We start from the raw sequence: 12,825 nt of genomic DNA, 5'->3' as shown, positions 1-12,825 counted from the left end.
TCATGGAATAAAACAAATATCATATTACACGAAATTGCCTTCAATCTGCCATAAAGCAGGCAAAGATTTGCCATAAGCATTGTCCGGCAACCCTTATAGTCAGAGAAAAAGAGAATCTCCCCCCACCCCACCAGAGTCACTGAGTGTCCGTGGAATCGCCTCCAGCGCTCCCGCAGCCTCTCCAGCCGTGCAAGGCTCCAGTTCAGTTCAAACGATCAGCAACCCAAGCCCCAGATCCAAACCTCCGACGCGATGAGGAAGCCTTCAGCACCCAGGGCCCTTCGGGCACCCTCAGCACCCTCTCGAATCCCAATCCCATCAGCCCACAGCCTATGTGTCCTTCAGCCACTGGTTTGCCACTGTGGTTACCGACCTTGGGGTCATCTCCTTTGCTTCTCCTTCTCGATGGGTGTTCCTTGAGGCCACTACTGAACATGTCATCTTGGTCCCAGACCCCAGATTTTAACTAAAACACCATTGGCTCTTTTAACAGGCCGCTTAAAGCTTGTACAGACCCATTGGCTGTGGACTGGGCGGTAGGATACAGTCGGGTGTGCTGTATCTCCATTCCCTGCTTTCCCCGGGCTGGCAACAGTACTTCCATTACACCAGCTGTGGCAGCGACATGAGGAGTTTGCTTTAATCCCCTTTTTCCACCCTCAAAGGCTGATTCTTAGTGAGTTTAAGCAGGCTTTTTGACTGTGGAGTGCCTGTTACTGTCACCAAACCCAAGGAAAGTTGGTACTAAGAGAACAACAATTCATGCAATCTGGACATGTGAGAGAGTAGAAAAATTTTGGGATGATCTCAATCAGATATTAAATAAAATAACAGAAAACAATATACCAAAGAATCCAGAGATCTTTCTCCTAAGTAACATAAAAAATAAAGAATTTGGAATTGACTTGGAGGATGCACAAAAAAGATTTGTTAAGATAGCCCTAGCTGTAGCAAAAAAATGTATTATGTCAACCTGGAAATTGGAAGATAATTTGAAAATACAACAATGGTATATAGAAATGAATAAATGTATTCCATTAGAAAAAATAACATATAGTTTAAGAAATAATATTGAAATATTCGAACAAGTATGGGAGCCTTACATTAAATACAATAGCGAAAACCTACCGGGAACAAACATTACCTAAGTTGATGGAAGGAGAAGAGAAGAAAAAAATGGACTCAGTAGAATTTCTGGTGTATTTTTGTTGAATGACAACATTGTCTAACTGAATTAATGCAACCTAGATTGTATAACTAAAATGGATGAGAGGGGGGAGGGATGGGGGGGTGGCTTGGGAGGAGGGAGGGGGGAGGGAGAAAAAGTCACTGTAAATGTGTGGAAAAGAAAAAGTGTATATCATGGCTATTGTGATTTATGGTGTGAAAAATAAAAAATTAAAAAAAAAAAAAAAAAAAAAAGAAAGTTGGTACTAAGAGAATGTAGTTTAGATCCTTTAGATGGAGTTGAGGGGTTAGGAGAGGGTTGACAATTGTTGAAGGAGCTCAGCAGGTCTGAACCCTACTTGAAGTGGATATTCAAAGTTCAAGTTCAAATTTATTGTCAGAATACATAGATGTTATCACATACAGTTCTGAGATTCTTTTTCCTGCGGGTCAGGCAGAATTTGAACTTATGGGTAACTAAACTGTAAAGTAAAAAGATGTGTAAACAAAGAGAGAAATGTAAACCAACTGTACAATACAGAAAAAATAAAAATTCAGTCATAAATAATGTCCAAAGTAAGAATCTTCAGTGAGCCCCCGATCGAGTTTGTCGTGGAGGAGTCTGATGGCGGAGGGGGAGCAGCTGTTCCTGAACCTGGGGGTGCCAGTCTTGCAGCCCCGATACCTCTTTCCCGATGGCAGCCGCGAGAACAGAGCGTGTGCTGGGAGGGGTGGATCCTTGATGATCACTGCTGCATTATATTGCGTATCTAAAGGGGGACAGAAGCAGGAGGAGTGTCCCAGAGGTGATGAAACAGAAGGTGTGAGAGGTGGAGAGGGAGAGACCCTTTGGAAAGGGGAGTGGGCAGGAGAGACTGAAGAAAGGTTTGGGGTTGGAAGGAAATGAAGTACAGAAATAGGTATGTCTTATTCAGAAAGACTTGAGTAAGGTAAGCTTTGCCCACGGAGCTCAGTGGACCTGAGGGTGATCTTGTAGAGGTGTGTACCACTCTGAAAGGGATTGACAGGCTAGATGCTGAAGTGACTTCCACTTACTGGAGATCCTGGAATTGGGAGCACAGTCTCGAGACAAAAGGGAGTCCATTATGGCTCAAGGTGGCACGTCTGCTGTTTGACAGGACCGGCAATCTTTGAAACTCTCTTAACTCAAGGACTCTGGGCGCTGAAGTCAAGATCGGAACAGAAATCCATAGACCTTTTGACATGAGGGATTTGGGCATCAGACAGAAAAGTGAACTTGAGTTTTAGAATCGACCTGTGTGACTGATTGAGGGTTCAGGGACTGATTGGCCTTCTGCAAGGAGTTTATGCTCTTCCCGTGTCTGTGTGGGTTTCCTCCCATCCTTCAACAACATGCAGAGGATTGTCGGTTGATTTTTGTATTTCAGGCCACGAGCTCGTGGGCTGGAAGAGCCGTTACCGTGCTGTACGTCTAAAATATTTTCTGCTGTGTTGTGTTGACGTCACTGGCAATATCATGGTTCAAGCTGGTAAAGGAACTGATTAGAGGGACTTGACAAAGGATAGGGTGGTTAGGGTATTATGGGGGTGAGAATGTAAATGGAGATGTTTAAAAATCTGTATTAAGTGGAGCTACATTTTTATTCTTCAGGATGGCAGTGTTCGTGTTCCAACAGTCTTGCAGCCATATCTCGGCCGAGAAGTGATCCGCCAGCCCAAGTACAGCCCCCTACGATATATTGGACCCAACCAGTACCAGAGGAATCTCAACATGACAGAGTGAAGGACAACTAGATTCGAGGATCACTTCAGTTTCCCGATTGTGGTTTGTTGAGACAATTGCATCAGAGCCTTGATTCACAGTACTTATCTCACCAGACGTCCAGTCCCTCTCTTTTCTACAGCTGGGTTTGGAAGCGTGAGGATTGGACAGCGGAGGAGGGTCTTGCTTTTTCTGGACCTGGACCAGAGATGACCCAAGAACTTCTTAGGAAGGGAGAGGAGAGGATGGATCAAAGAAGGATTGGTGAGACAAGTTGTACCTCAAATAGGACCCTAAACATTAAATTCCAGTTAGGATCAATGGGTAAGCAATCCAGAGCTGATATCCTTCCCTCCTCCCTAATCCAGGGACTCAATAATAGTTGGAGCTGATTTTTTTATTTGGTAAGAGGAATTTCCTATCCCTTAATGGGTTTGCCTCATTTCATACTCCCAGGGCATGACTAAACAGCCTTATTTGTAACTGATTAAACAAATTGTACCACTTGATGGTTTTAGCACCAGACCCAGGATAGCGTCGTGCACCTTGCTGACAATTGGCTCACCCTAAATGGGGCAGGATTAACCCACCTCCTTGAGGCATCTTGGTGTTGGGGCCAGGCTCGGAATTTCAGGCTTCTTCAGTCCACTGAGAGGGTAAACGCCATGGAAGGGATGTCCTCCCAAGAGTGACCAGGACATTTTTGGCCTCGTTTGGTCTCCAATGACTTCCTTTGGAACCTCTCTGCCCATGATTGTGGTGGTCCACACATGATGCAGCTGCAACACTCCCTCCCTCCCCTCTCGTCTGTCTCCCTGGGCCAACCATGCCACCTTTGGTCATACCTGCAAATCCAAATGCAGAAGGCTCTCTCAGCAGGGTGCATGTGTGTCTTAAGTACCATATAAACTTGTGTAATCGTCAGAATGTTTTCAGTCATTTTTTTTTCAGGCCAATGGTGGGGGGGGGGGGAGGTCCCGACTTTTATATCGGTTCAACCTTTCACCTCGGTAAGTACCTGTGTCATTCAAGGCGTCAGGATCTCAGATGGCTGGGACCGTGACTGAGTTCAGATGAGCAAGCAGCGAGGGTGAGGATCCGCGGTAAGGAGCTTGGATGGGGGGGGGGAGCAGTTGGGGTGTCGGGAGCTCCGGTGGGTGGGCAGCCACAGCGAGGGTCCGCGATCGGGAGGGAGTTTGGATGGGCGCACAGTCGGGGCATTGGGTTTTCAGATGGGCAGGCAGCCAGGGCGAAGATCCACAGTCAGAAGCTTGGATGGGCAGATGGCCGGAGCTTCGGGAGTCCAGATGGGTGAGCCGTTGGGGCCAAAAATAGGGGTTGTTGACTTTTACATTGGTCACATGAAATCACACGGATTTTTTGGGCCAAAGCGAGGGGTGACTTGTTGCACAGTATCGATGATTATACGTTATATATGGTTATTGCTTCCCTTCCTCCCACCCTCCCGCATTTCCTTTCCACATTGTCAGTGAGGATGTCCAGGTAGAAAGGCCTTTGGGACCAGTTACACAAGGCTTTCGAGCAGATGGTGGAATTTTAATTTTACTGCAGGCAATCATGAATCTCAGCAGAGATCACTGTTCATGATGTGAAAGGATTTGTGTGTGAATCCCTAAAGCTAGAGAATTATTTGCAGCAGGAGAATTAAAAAATGATTTTTTGTTCACAATTACAAGTGCTGCTCAGAGAATAGTTGACAACGGTAAAGCAGTTACCCAGACAATAATCATAGAACATCACAGCACAGAAACAGGTCCTTCTAATCTATGCCAAACCATTCTCCCTAGTCCCACTGACCTCCACCCAGTCCATCACCCTCCATACTCTTAAATGTTAAAATTGATCCCGCATTCACCATGTCAGCTGGCACCTGGTCCCGCACTCCCACCGCTTTCTGTGCGAAGAAGTTCCCTTTAATGTTCCCCCTAAACATTTCCCCTTACACCCATATCCCCTGGTTTCTATCTCATTCACCCTGGTGGAAAAAGCCCATCTACATTGTGGTGGGGCAAGCTGCCAGCTGGAGTGGTGAATGCAGGATCAATTTTAACATTTAAAAATTTGGACGGGTACATGGATGGGAGGGGTATGGAGGGTGATGGTCTATCCCCTCATCATTTAAAATGCCTCTATCAAATCTCCCCTCGTCCTTCTGTGCTCCAGGGAATAAAGTCCTAACCTGTTTAACCGTTTCCCTGTAACTCAGTTCCTGAAGTCCAGGCAACATCCTAGTAAATCTACTCTACACTCTTTCAATCTTGAGGATATGTTTGCAATCGTTAGATGACCAAAACTGCAGACAATACTCCAAATTTGGCCTCACCAATGTCTTGTACAACTTGTAGCATCACATCCCATCTCCTATACAATACTTAGATTTATGAAGGCTAATATGCCAAAGGCTCTCCTTACAACCCTATCTTCCTGTAATGCAACTCTCAGAGAATTATGTATCTACCTTCTGATCCCTCTGTTCTATCTCGGTGCCCTACGATGTTATTTCTTGGTTTGTCCTTCCAACCTCGGTCCTTTTGCACATTTGATGCTCACTTGTCTCACTGTTATAGCTCCTTGCTGCTGGTTTGTTGCTGTGCAGGAAGAAGATGCTATTGTTAATCTGAGCTGCGTCTGCAACCTTACAAAAGTCTGCAGACACCGTGATTGAAGTAAAAAGACAACGCTGGAGAAACTCGGCAGGTCACACAGTGTCCTTTATGCAGTAAAGATAAAGATACAGAACCGACATTTCAGGCTTGAGCCCTTTATCAAGGAATGAGAAAAACATAGGCAGGCGCCCGAACGAAATGATGGGGGGGGCGGGCGCAGGGGGAGGAACAGAGTCAGGAGATAAGTGGATAAGGGAGGGCACACCAGCAAGCAAGGGGTGGGGGGATGGCTGGAGGAAAGGAAAGGGGATACTGGGAGTGGGCTTGCAGAAGTTGAAGTCATTGTTAATGCCATGCAGTTGGAGAGTGCCCAGGCATGTTGCTCCTCCAATTTACAGGTGATCTTGGTGGGACACTACATCGGGCCATGGACAGACACATCAGCGTGGGTGTGGGGCGCGGAATTGAAGGGGTCGGCCACCGCGAGATCCCTGTCACTGATGTGGACAGAGCGAAGGTGCTCAGCGAAGTGATCTCCCCAATAACTCCCACAAGCGAAGTGTTGCTTCACTTGGAAGAACGGTTTGGGGCACTGAATGGTGGCGGGAGAGGAGGTGTGGGCACAAGTGCGGCCACAGGGAAAGCACTTGGAAGAACGGTTTGGGGCCCTGAATGGTGGTGGGGGGTGGGGGGGGAGGTGTGGGCACAAGTGCGGCCACAGGGAAAGCACTTGGAAGAACGGCTTGGGGCCCTGAATGGTGGCGGTGGGGGGGGGGGGGGGGGGGAGGTGTGGGCACAAGTGCAGCCACAGGGAAAGCACTTGGAAGAACGGTTTGGGGTCCTGAATGGTGTTGGGGGAGGAGGTGTGGGCACAAGTGCGGCCACAGGGAAACCACTTGGAAAAATGGTTTGGGGCCCTGAATGGTGGCGGGGGAGGAGGTGTGGGCACAAGTGCGGCCACAGGGAAAGCACTTGGAAGAACGGCTTGGGGCCCTGAATGGTGGCGGTGGGGGGAGGTGTGGGCACAAGTGCAGCCACAGGGAAACCACTTGGAAGAATGGTTTGGGGCCATGAATGATGGCGGGGAGGAGGTGTGGGCACAAGTGCGGCCACAGGGAAAGCACTTGGAAGAACGGTTTGGGGCCCTGAATGGTGGCGGTGGGGGGGGGGGGGTGAGGTGTGGGCACAAGTGCGGCCACAGGGAAACCACTTGGAAGAATGGTTTGGGGCCCTGAATGGTGGCGGGGGAGGAGGTGTGGGCACAAGTGCGGCCACAGGGAAAGCACTTGGAAGAACGGCTTGGGGCCCTGAATGGTGGCGGTGGGGGGAGGTGTGGGCACAAGTGCAGCCACAGGGAAACCACTTGGAAGAATGGTTTGGGGCCCTGAATGATGGCAGGGGAGGAGGTGTGGGCACAAGTGCGGCCACAGGGAAACCACTTGGAAGAATGGTTTGGGGCCCTGAATGGTGGCGGGGGAGGAGGTGTGGGCACAAGTGCAGCCACAGGGAAAGCACTTGGAAGAACGGTTTGGGGCCCTGAATGGTGGCGGTGGGGGGGGGGGAGGTGTGGGCACAAGTGTGCCCACAGGGAAAGGTGCCAAGGGGGTCATGGAGGGGAAAAATCTGCATCCTTATAAGATGGTTTTTTTTAGTCCCACTCCATTGAGCATAAACTCTAGGCTGCCATTCTCTGTGTCAATGCTCTGCAGGGTGTCCTGTAGGAAAAACCGCGGGCCAGGAACAGACTCAAAAAGTTTCTGCATGTTACTCCTCCAACATAGCGAATGTGGGAGCTACCCACATTCCGACTACAGAGCCGTAGAGGGCATTGCGACCATCTGTGGCTGTGAAAGGTATGAAGGAATGTTTTAATATCCAAATGGAACTCAGAATAAATATTCATCCTGGTTCATCAGATGGCAAAGTTTTACAAGTGAAAATAAAACTAGGAAGACGATCTTAACTGCAGCTTCTCAAGTGATTCCAATGTTTTCTATCTGTCGAATCTATACACTTTTGAGGCTTCGTAAAGGGCGGATCAGTGGGTGTAGCAGTTAGCGCAACGCTAGGGTTCAAATCCGCGCTGCCTGGTCAGGAGTTTGTACCCTCTCCCCATTTCTGCGTGGGTTTTCCCCAGGGGGGCTCCGCTTTCCTCCCACCAAAAGTCGTGGACCAAAATGGCCTGTAACCGCGTTGCATGTCTCAAATTTCAATTTCAATTGGACGCCTTCCCAGGCTGATTGACCAAGGTTGGGTCACTACAAGGATCTCTAGCTCTTGGAATAGAGTTTTGCCTCTCCACAGCCCTGTGATCTTGCCCTTTCACGACTGGTGAAGGTGGACTACACTCGTCCAGTTGGGAGTCCTTCACATGTAGATGTTCTGGGGCTGGAATCACAAGACTGCGTAGGGATGACTGATTTTCTCCCCTGATCCACTCAAGTGAACAAGATGGATTTTTGCATAAATTTCCAATTCCAGTGCCAGATTTTCTTTTTAATTCCATGTGTTCTTCAGTTAACTCATGAAAGTCACTGTGGGATTTAAACGTGCTTAGACCTTTGGTAACCACTGAGCTTAGGAGGCCAAGCTTTTTTAGGTGGGGGGTGGAGTAACATTCCTGAAGTTGTCTTGCAAGTTCAGTGTCAAACTGCTACCAAGGGGTGGCACAACGCTGTAACTGTAGTGACAGGTTAGAATCTGGCGCTGTCAGTGAGGGGTTTGTACATTCTCCCTGTGTCTGCATGGGTTTCCTCAAAATGTACGTGAGTCGTAAGTTAATTGGGTGTAATCAGACAGCTCGTGGGCTAGAAGGGCCTGTTACCATATTGTATGCCTAAACTTTTATTGAATTAAATTAAAAATAAAATTTTAAATGTTAAATAAACCCACCAGCAATTTGCACAGAACAAGCTTCCACGAAACTGCAATGTGGTAAAGAACAGATGGTCTATTTCACTGAGGATGCAGTAAGATCATATTTCCATCTGACATAAGAGGCCATTCAGCCCATCGTTCCCAAAATAATTTTCCACGTGACTGGCTTTCCCCACGTTCCCACCAACTCTTTACAGCTGCATCTCTTTACAGACCAAGTTAAGGAGCTGGATGAAACTCCAAATCCTTCAGGAGGCAGACATACCCAAAGGCCTGGTGATGTTAGGAGAGGGAAGGGGAAGAGGCAGACAATGGAGAGGCCTCCACCCCTCAGCAATACCGTTTTGGATACTGCGGGGGGGGGGGGGGGGAATGATCTACCAGGAACAAGTTGTAGTGGTAAGGTTTCTGGCACTTTGGCTAAGAAGGGGAGGGGAGAAGAGAGCTATGATTCAATAGACAGGAGGTTCTGTGATTAAGATCGAGACCCTCTGGGTTTTGATGTTTTAAAAAGGATAGGAAGATTAAAAAAAGAGGGTGTTGTAACACTGGTCAGGGATAGTATCGTAGCTGCAGACAGAAAGAATTGAATATTTATACAGCACATTTTAAGCTCGACGGAATGTTGCTCCAAAGTGCTTTCCACCAATTCATCAAAAATTACACAAAACAAAATCCACACATGCTAAGAGGGCCACCTCACAGAATGGTAATGGGTTGGAGAAACACATGGGCGGCAACAGGCTAAACACCCCATGCCCTGCAGACCCGAACTCTCTGGGCAGGCGTGGATCCTCCCTAGACAACCATAACAAAAGCGAGGCCGAGATTTATTTGGGTCGGGTCGGGAATCAATACAAATTCAAAGCTGATCATCATTTCTTAAAACTGCGGCGGTGTGATGAAATAATGCTCTTGGAGGCTGGTAAAACACAACAGGACACTTCAGATTAAACACAATTTAGACTTTAGACTCAAGACTACATAAAATCACAAGCTCAATTCAATTTACTGTACATAAAACACTCAGTTGCAATTGTAGAAGACAAACAATCTGTGCCACCGATTAGAGACCAATACTAGGGTCGTAAGACCACAGCAGCCCTCAGTAACCAGAGGAAGGCATCTCTCCGGTCATGTTCTCTTGTGCCTGAGGTTATAATATAGGGGCCCACAATATTACCAGCCCCGTCACCTCGGCGAGACATGCCCAACCCCAGGGTGGGCTTCCCCGGCCTCCACACCGGTCCCTTAGGACACGCCGCTGTCCTCCTCCACTCCATCAGGACCGTTGCAATGGATACTTCTCAATTGGAGCTCGAGTCGCCGCTAGCGAATTTTTCAGGCGGCAGTAGATCCCTCAAACGTTCAGGGATTTAATTTGGGGCACCCCCAAAACATATGAATCAGTGAAGCTTCAAAGGTTTTACATTCACCAAATAGTGGATCCGTATCAGAATAAAAACGAGATCATTTAACTTCAGGCGCATGTATTCTATGCACCACCTTAAAATGATAACTCATTTCAGCCTATTTTTCCCCAGATCCCTGTGCAAGGTTTGAAAGCTCTCCTCGCTGTCCAAAATGCCTCCGATCTTTATGTCATCTGAAAATTTGCTGATCCAATTCACCACCTTATCATCCACAATGGTCCCAGCATCTATCCCTGAGGCCCACCACTAAATCATAGGCCTCCAATCTGAGAAGCCAACATCCACCAGGGCCCATGAAATTTCTACACTAGCCTCCCTCAAGATCCAAGAGAATATCTTGTCAGACCCTCGGAATTTATCCACCCTTATTTCCTTTAAGGTGGCAAGCACCTCTTACCCATTTTAAGATCTCCCCCATCTCTTCTGGCTCCATACACAGCCAACCACTCTGGTCTTCAAGGGAATTTTGTTCCTTACTATGCTTTTGTTCTTGATATACTTGTAGAAGCACCTGGCTTCATGGCTGCTCTGGTTGTGGGATGAGGGGGCTTTCCATATCTGCTTTTCCCCGTTTAGAAGCCAGTGCCCTGGGCAACCTGTCGGTGCAGCAGACAATGAACAACTCCCTGCATGTTCCGGCTGAAGGCACCACCCTGTAGGATCGGGTGTGGGGCAGGATCCCCATGACCTGGAATGGGACCTGATTGGCCAGCCACAGTGGCCCACAGTCAGTGAGAGCACTAAGGTGATCGGGGAGGGGGGTGCCCTCTCATTTCTGGCACTTTAGAGGGTGGGCGCGATTTCCCTGCGGACACCACCTTGGCGGGCCACCTGGGCTAATCTATCTTGAGAGTTCTCCCAAAGGCCACTTCTGGTGGGGAAGGAGCAGAGGGGAGGCAGTCACTATTGCACCTTCAAGAGGTGCGTGTGGGTGATTCTGTCCCATCAGTGGTACAAGGGATCTATGTGGCTGTGTTAAACCATCCAACACTCATCAGAATTTATTGTTATGAACATATCATGCAATTCATTGTTTTGCGACAGCGTTACATTTTAAAACAAAGTAAATTAGTGCAAAGTAAAAGAAAATGAGGTAGAGTCTGTGGTTCATTGTCCGTTCAGAAATCTGATGGGGGAGAAATCTGACACTGTTTCTGTTCCATCTTCAGGCTCCTGTATCTCCTTCCTGATGGGAGCAGAGTGAAGAGGGCCTGGGTGGTGAGAGTATTTGAGAACAGAGGCTGCTTTCTGGAGACACCACCTCTTGTAGATGTCCTCAGAGTGAAGGCTGGTGCCCACAATGTCACTTGCCTTTTCCTCTCCTCTGCATTGACACCTCCGAACCAGTCAGAATGCTCTCCTTGGCACACCTGTAGAAATTTGCACGCTCCTCACGAGATATAGCCACCAGCAATCATGAGCCTTCTTCGTGATTTCATCGACATGGAGGCCCCAGGACAGATCTTCAGTGAAGTTGACACCCAGGAATTTGAAGTTCCTTGCTATCTCCACTGCTGACCCCAACTCCTCACTAAGTTTCGTATGTAAATAACGTGCACTGCTGATTGGTTCAGTGTTTGCTTCCAACAGGAGTTCCACAGAGCAGTCAGATTCATATTCTAAGGTGATTTCTTTTTTAGCATCAATCATGAAAATTGTGCTTCCCATAATTTCTTCAAGGGCCAGCCTTTATTAAACTGTGTTCTCTGTGAAAAGGTTGGATCACCATGGCAACCGATGGAGTGTGATCATTTTTTCGAGAGGCCTTCGATGGCAGGATCGTTATCGATACTTTACCCTCAAGGGGCAGATGTAATTATGGTGCCAGATGCGTGTTTAGAAGGGGCAGATTTTTATACAGGGTGATTGAGCAGGTCGAATTGACTTTCCCATTTTTCCCTTTATCCGCCGAGGGCAAAGATTCTTGTTCCACATCTTGAATACCTTAAATGTAAAACATTCCACAGGAAGAGATAGTTCCAACAGAATCCAAAAGCAAATGATGTAACGTGCCCTTAAATATTCACTTCCTTTGAAAGCACCTCGAAACCAACTTCTTTAATTTGACCAGTTTCCCATGTGGAGATTTGTCTCATCGCTTCCCCTGACCATTTTCCTGCCTCATTCCATGGCAATCTTGATGGAGTTCTTTGGCAGATGTACGCTGGCTAAATACTTCAACTCAGAATTAAAGTTAGTAAAAACACAGCACTGGAGAAACTCAGCAGGTCAAACAGTGTCCTTTATATAGCAAAGATAAAGATACAGAACCAACGTTTCGGGAATGAGTGCTTTAAGGTATGAAAACATTTTGGCAGGTGCCTGAGGTGATGCTGGGGAGGAGGGGTGGGGGAAGGAGCACAGTCCCAAAGTGATAAGTGGATAAGGGAGGGCACACAGGAGGGGGGGGGGGGGAATGGCTCTGTGAATGGAGAGGAAAGGGGGTGGAGATCTGGTGGAAAGAAGGCTGAGGGGAAGGGAAGGAGAATGGGGAGTGGGATAGTAGAAACTGGAGAAGTCGATGTTAATGCCATCCAGCTGGATGGTGCCCAGGCAAGAAATCAAGTGTTGTTCCTCCAATTTACTGATGGTCTTGGTAGAATAGTAGAAGTGTGTGGTGATATGTTTATACTCTTCTGTGTATGTGGCTGACCCACCCACTGATGACTCAATCTCCTGGAACCCCTCCCCCATGACCTGGCCATAAAGGTCGACCTCCCTGCCCCCTTCCATGGAGTTGGGCCAGCTGAAATCTAGTGCGTATTAAAGCCTCTCGTTCCTCATTCAGCCTTTGGAGTCAGTGATAGGTGCGGATCAATGAGGTCATGGACAGACGTGCGAGCATGCCACCTAACAATTAAAGTTAGGCTGAGGTCCTCCTCTAAAGAGAGGTCCTGGTTGCTCAACAATAGGTGCACCCAGGACATCCTACATTGCATCCCACAATTCTCCCAAAGGAATGTTGCCTGCAAACTCT

The 12,825-nt window shown here is 47.8% G+C and overlaps 2 protein-coding genes across 8 annotated transcripts in view; one reads left to right on the top strand and one right to left on the bottom strand.

Moving 5' to 3' along the window:
• Window positions 1-4,601, top strand: part of sars2 (seryl-tRNA synthetase 2, mitochondrial) — a 60,758-nt gene extending 56,157 nt beyond the window's left edge. The window contains exon 16 of the mRNA XM_069907767.1: window positions 2,801-4,601. Coding sequence (XP_069763868.1) covers window positions 2,801-2,932 — 132 coding nt within the window. The 3' untranslated portion in view covers window positions 2,933-4,601. The remainder of the gene's footprint in view (window positions 1-2,800) is intronic.
• A 1,029-nt stretch (window positions 4,602-5,630) lies between these two features.
• The window catches only part of LOC138748251 (uncharacterized), a 25,446-nt gene continuing 18,251 nt past the window's right edge, over window positions 5,631-12,825 (bottom strand). For 6 of the 7 annotated variants that reach the window (XM_069908092.1, XM_069908091.1, XM_069908089.1 and 3 more), the window contains one exon: window positions 5,631-9,337. In XM_069908092.1, coding sequence (XP_069764193.1) covers window positions 6,060-7,148 — 1,089 coding nt within the window. In that variant the 5' untranslated portion in view covers window positions 7,149-9,337 and the 3' untranslated portion in view covers window positions 5,631-6,059. Of the gene's footprint in view, window positions 11,793-12,825 lie in introns of all 7 variants that reach the window. The other variant, XM_069908090.1, reaches the window with a different exon arrangement.

Source organism: Narcine bancroftii, chromosome 13, assembly GCF_036971445.1.
Source record: "Narcine bancroftii isolate sNarBan1 chromosome 13, sNarBan1.hap1, whole genome shotgun sequence".
NCBI classification, from domain to species: Eukaryota; Metazoa; Chordata; class Chondrichthyes; order Torpediniformes; family Narcinidae; genus Narcine; species Narcine bancroftii.
This window is presented reverse-complemented; position numbering and strand designations above follow the sequence as displayed.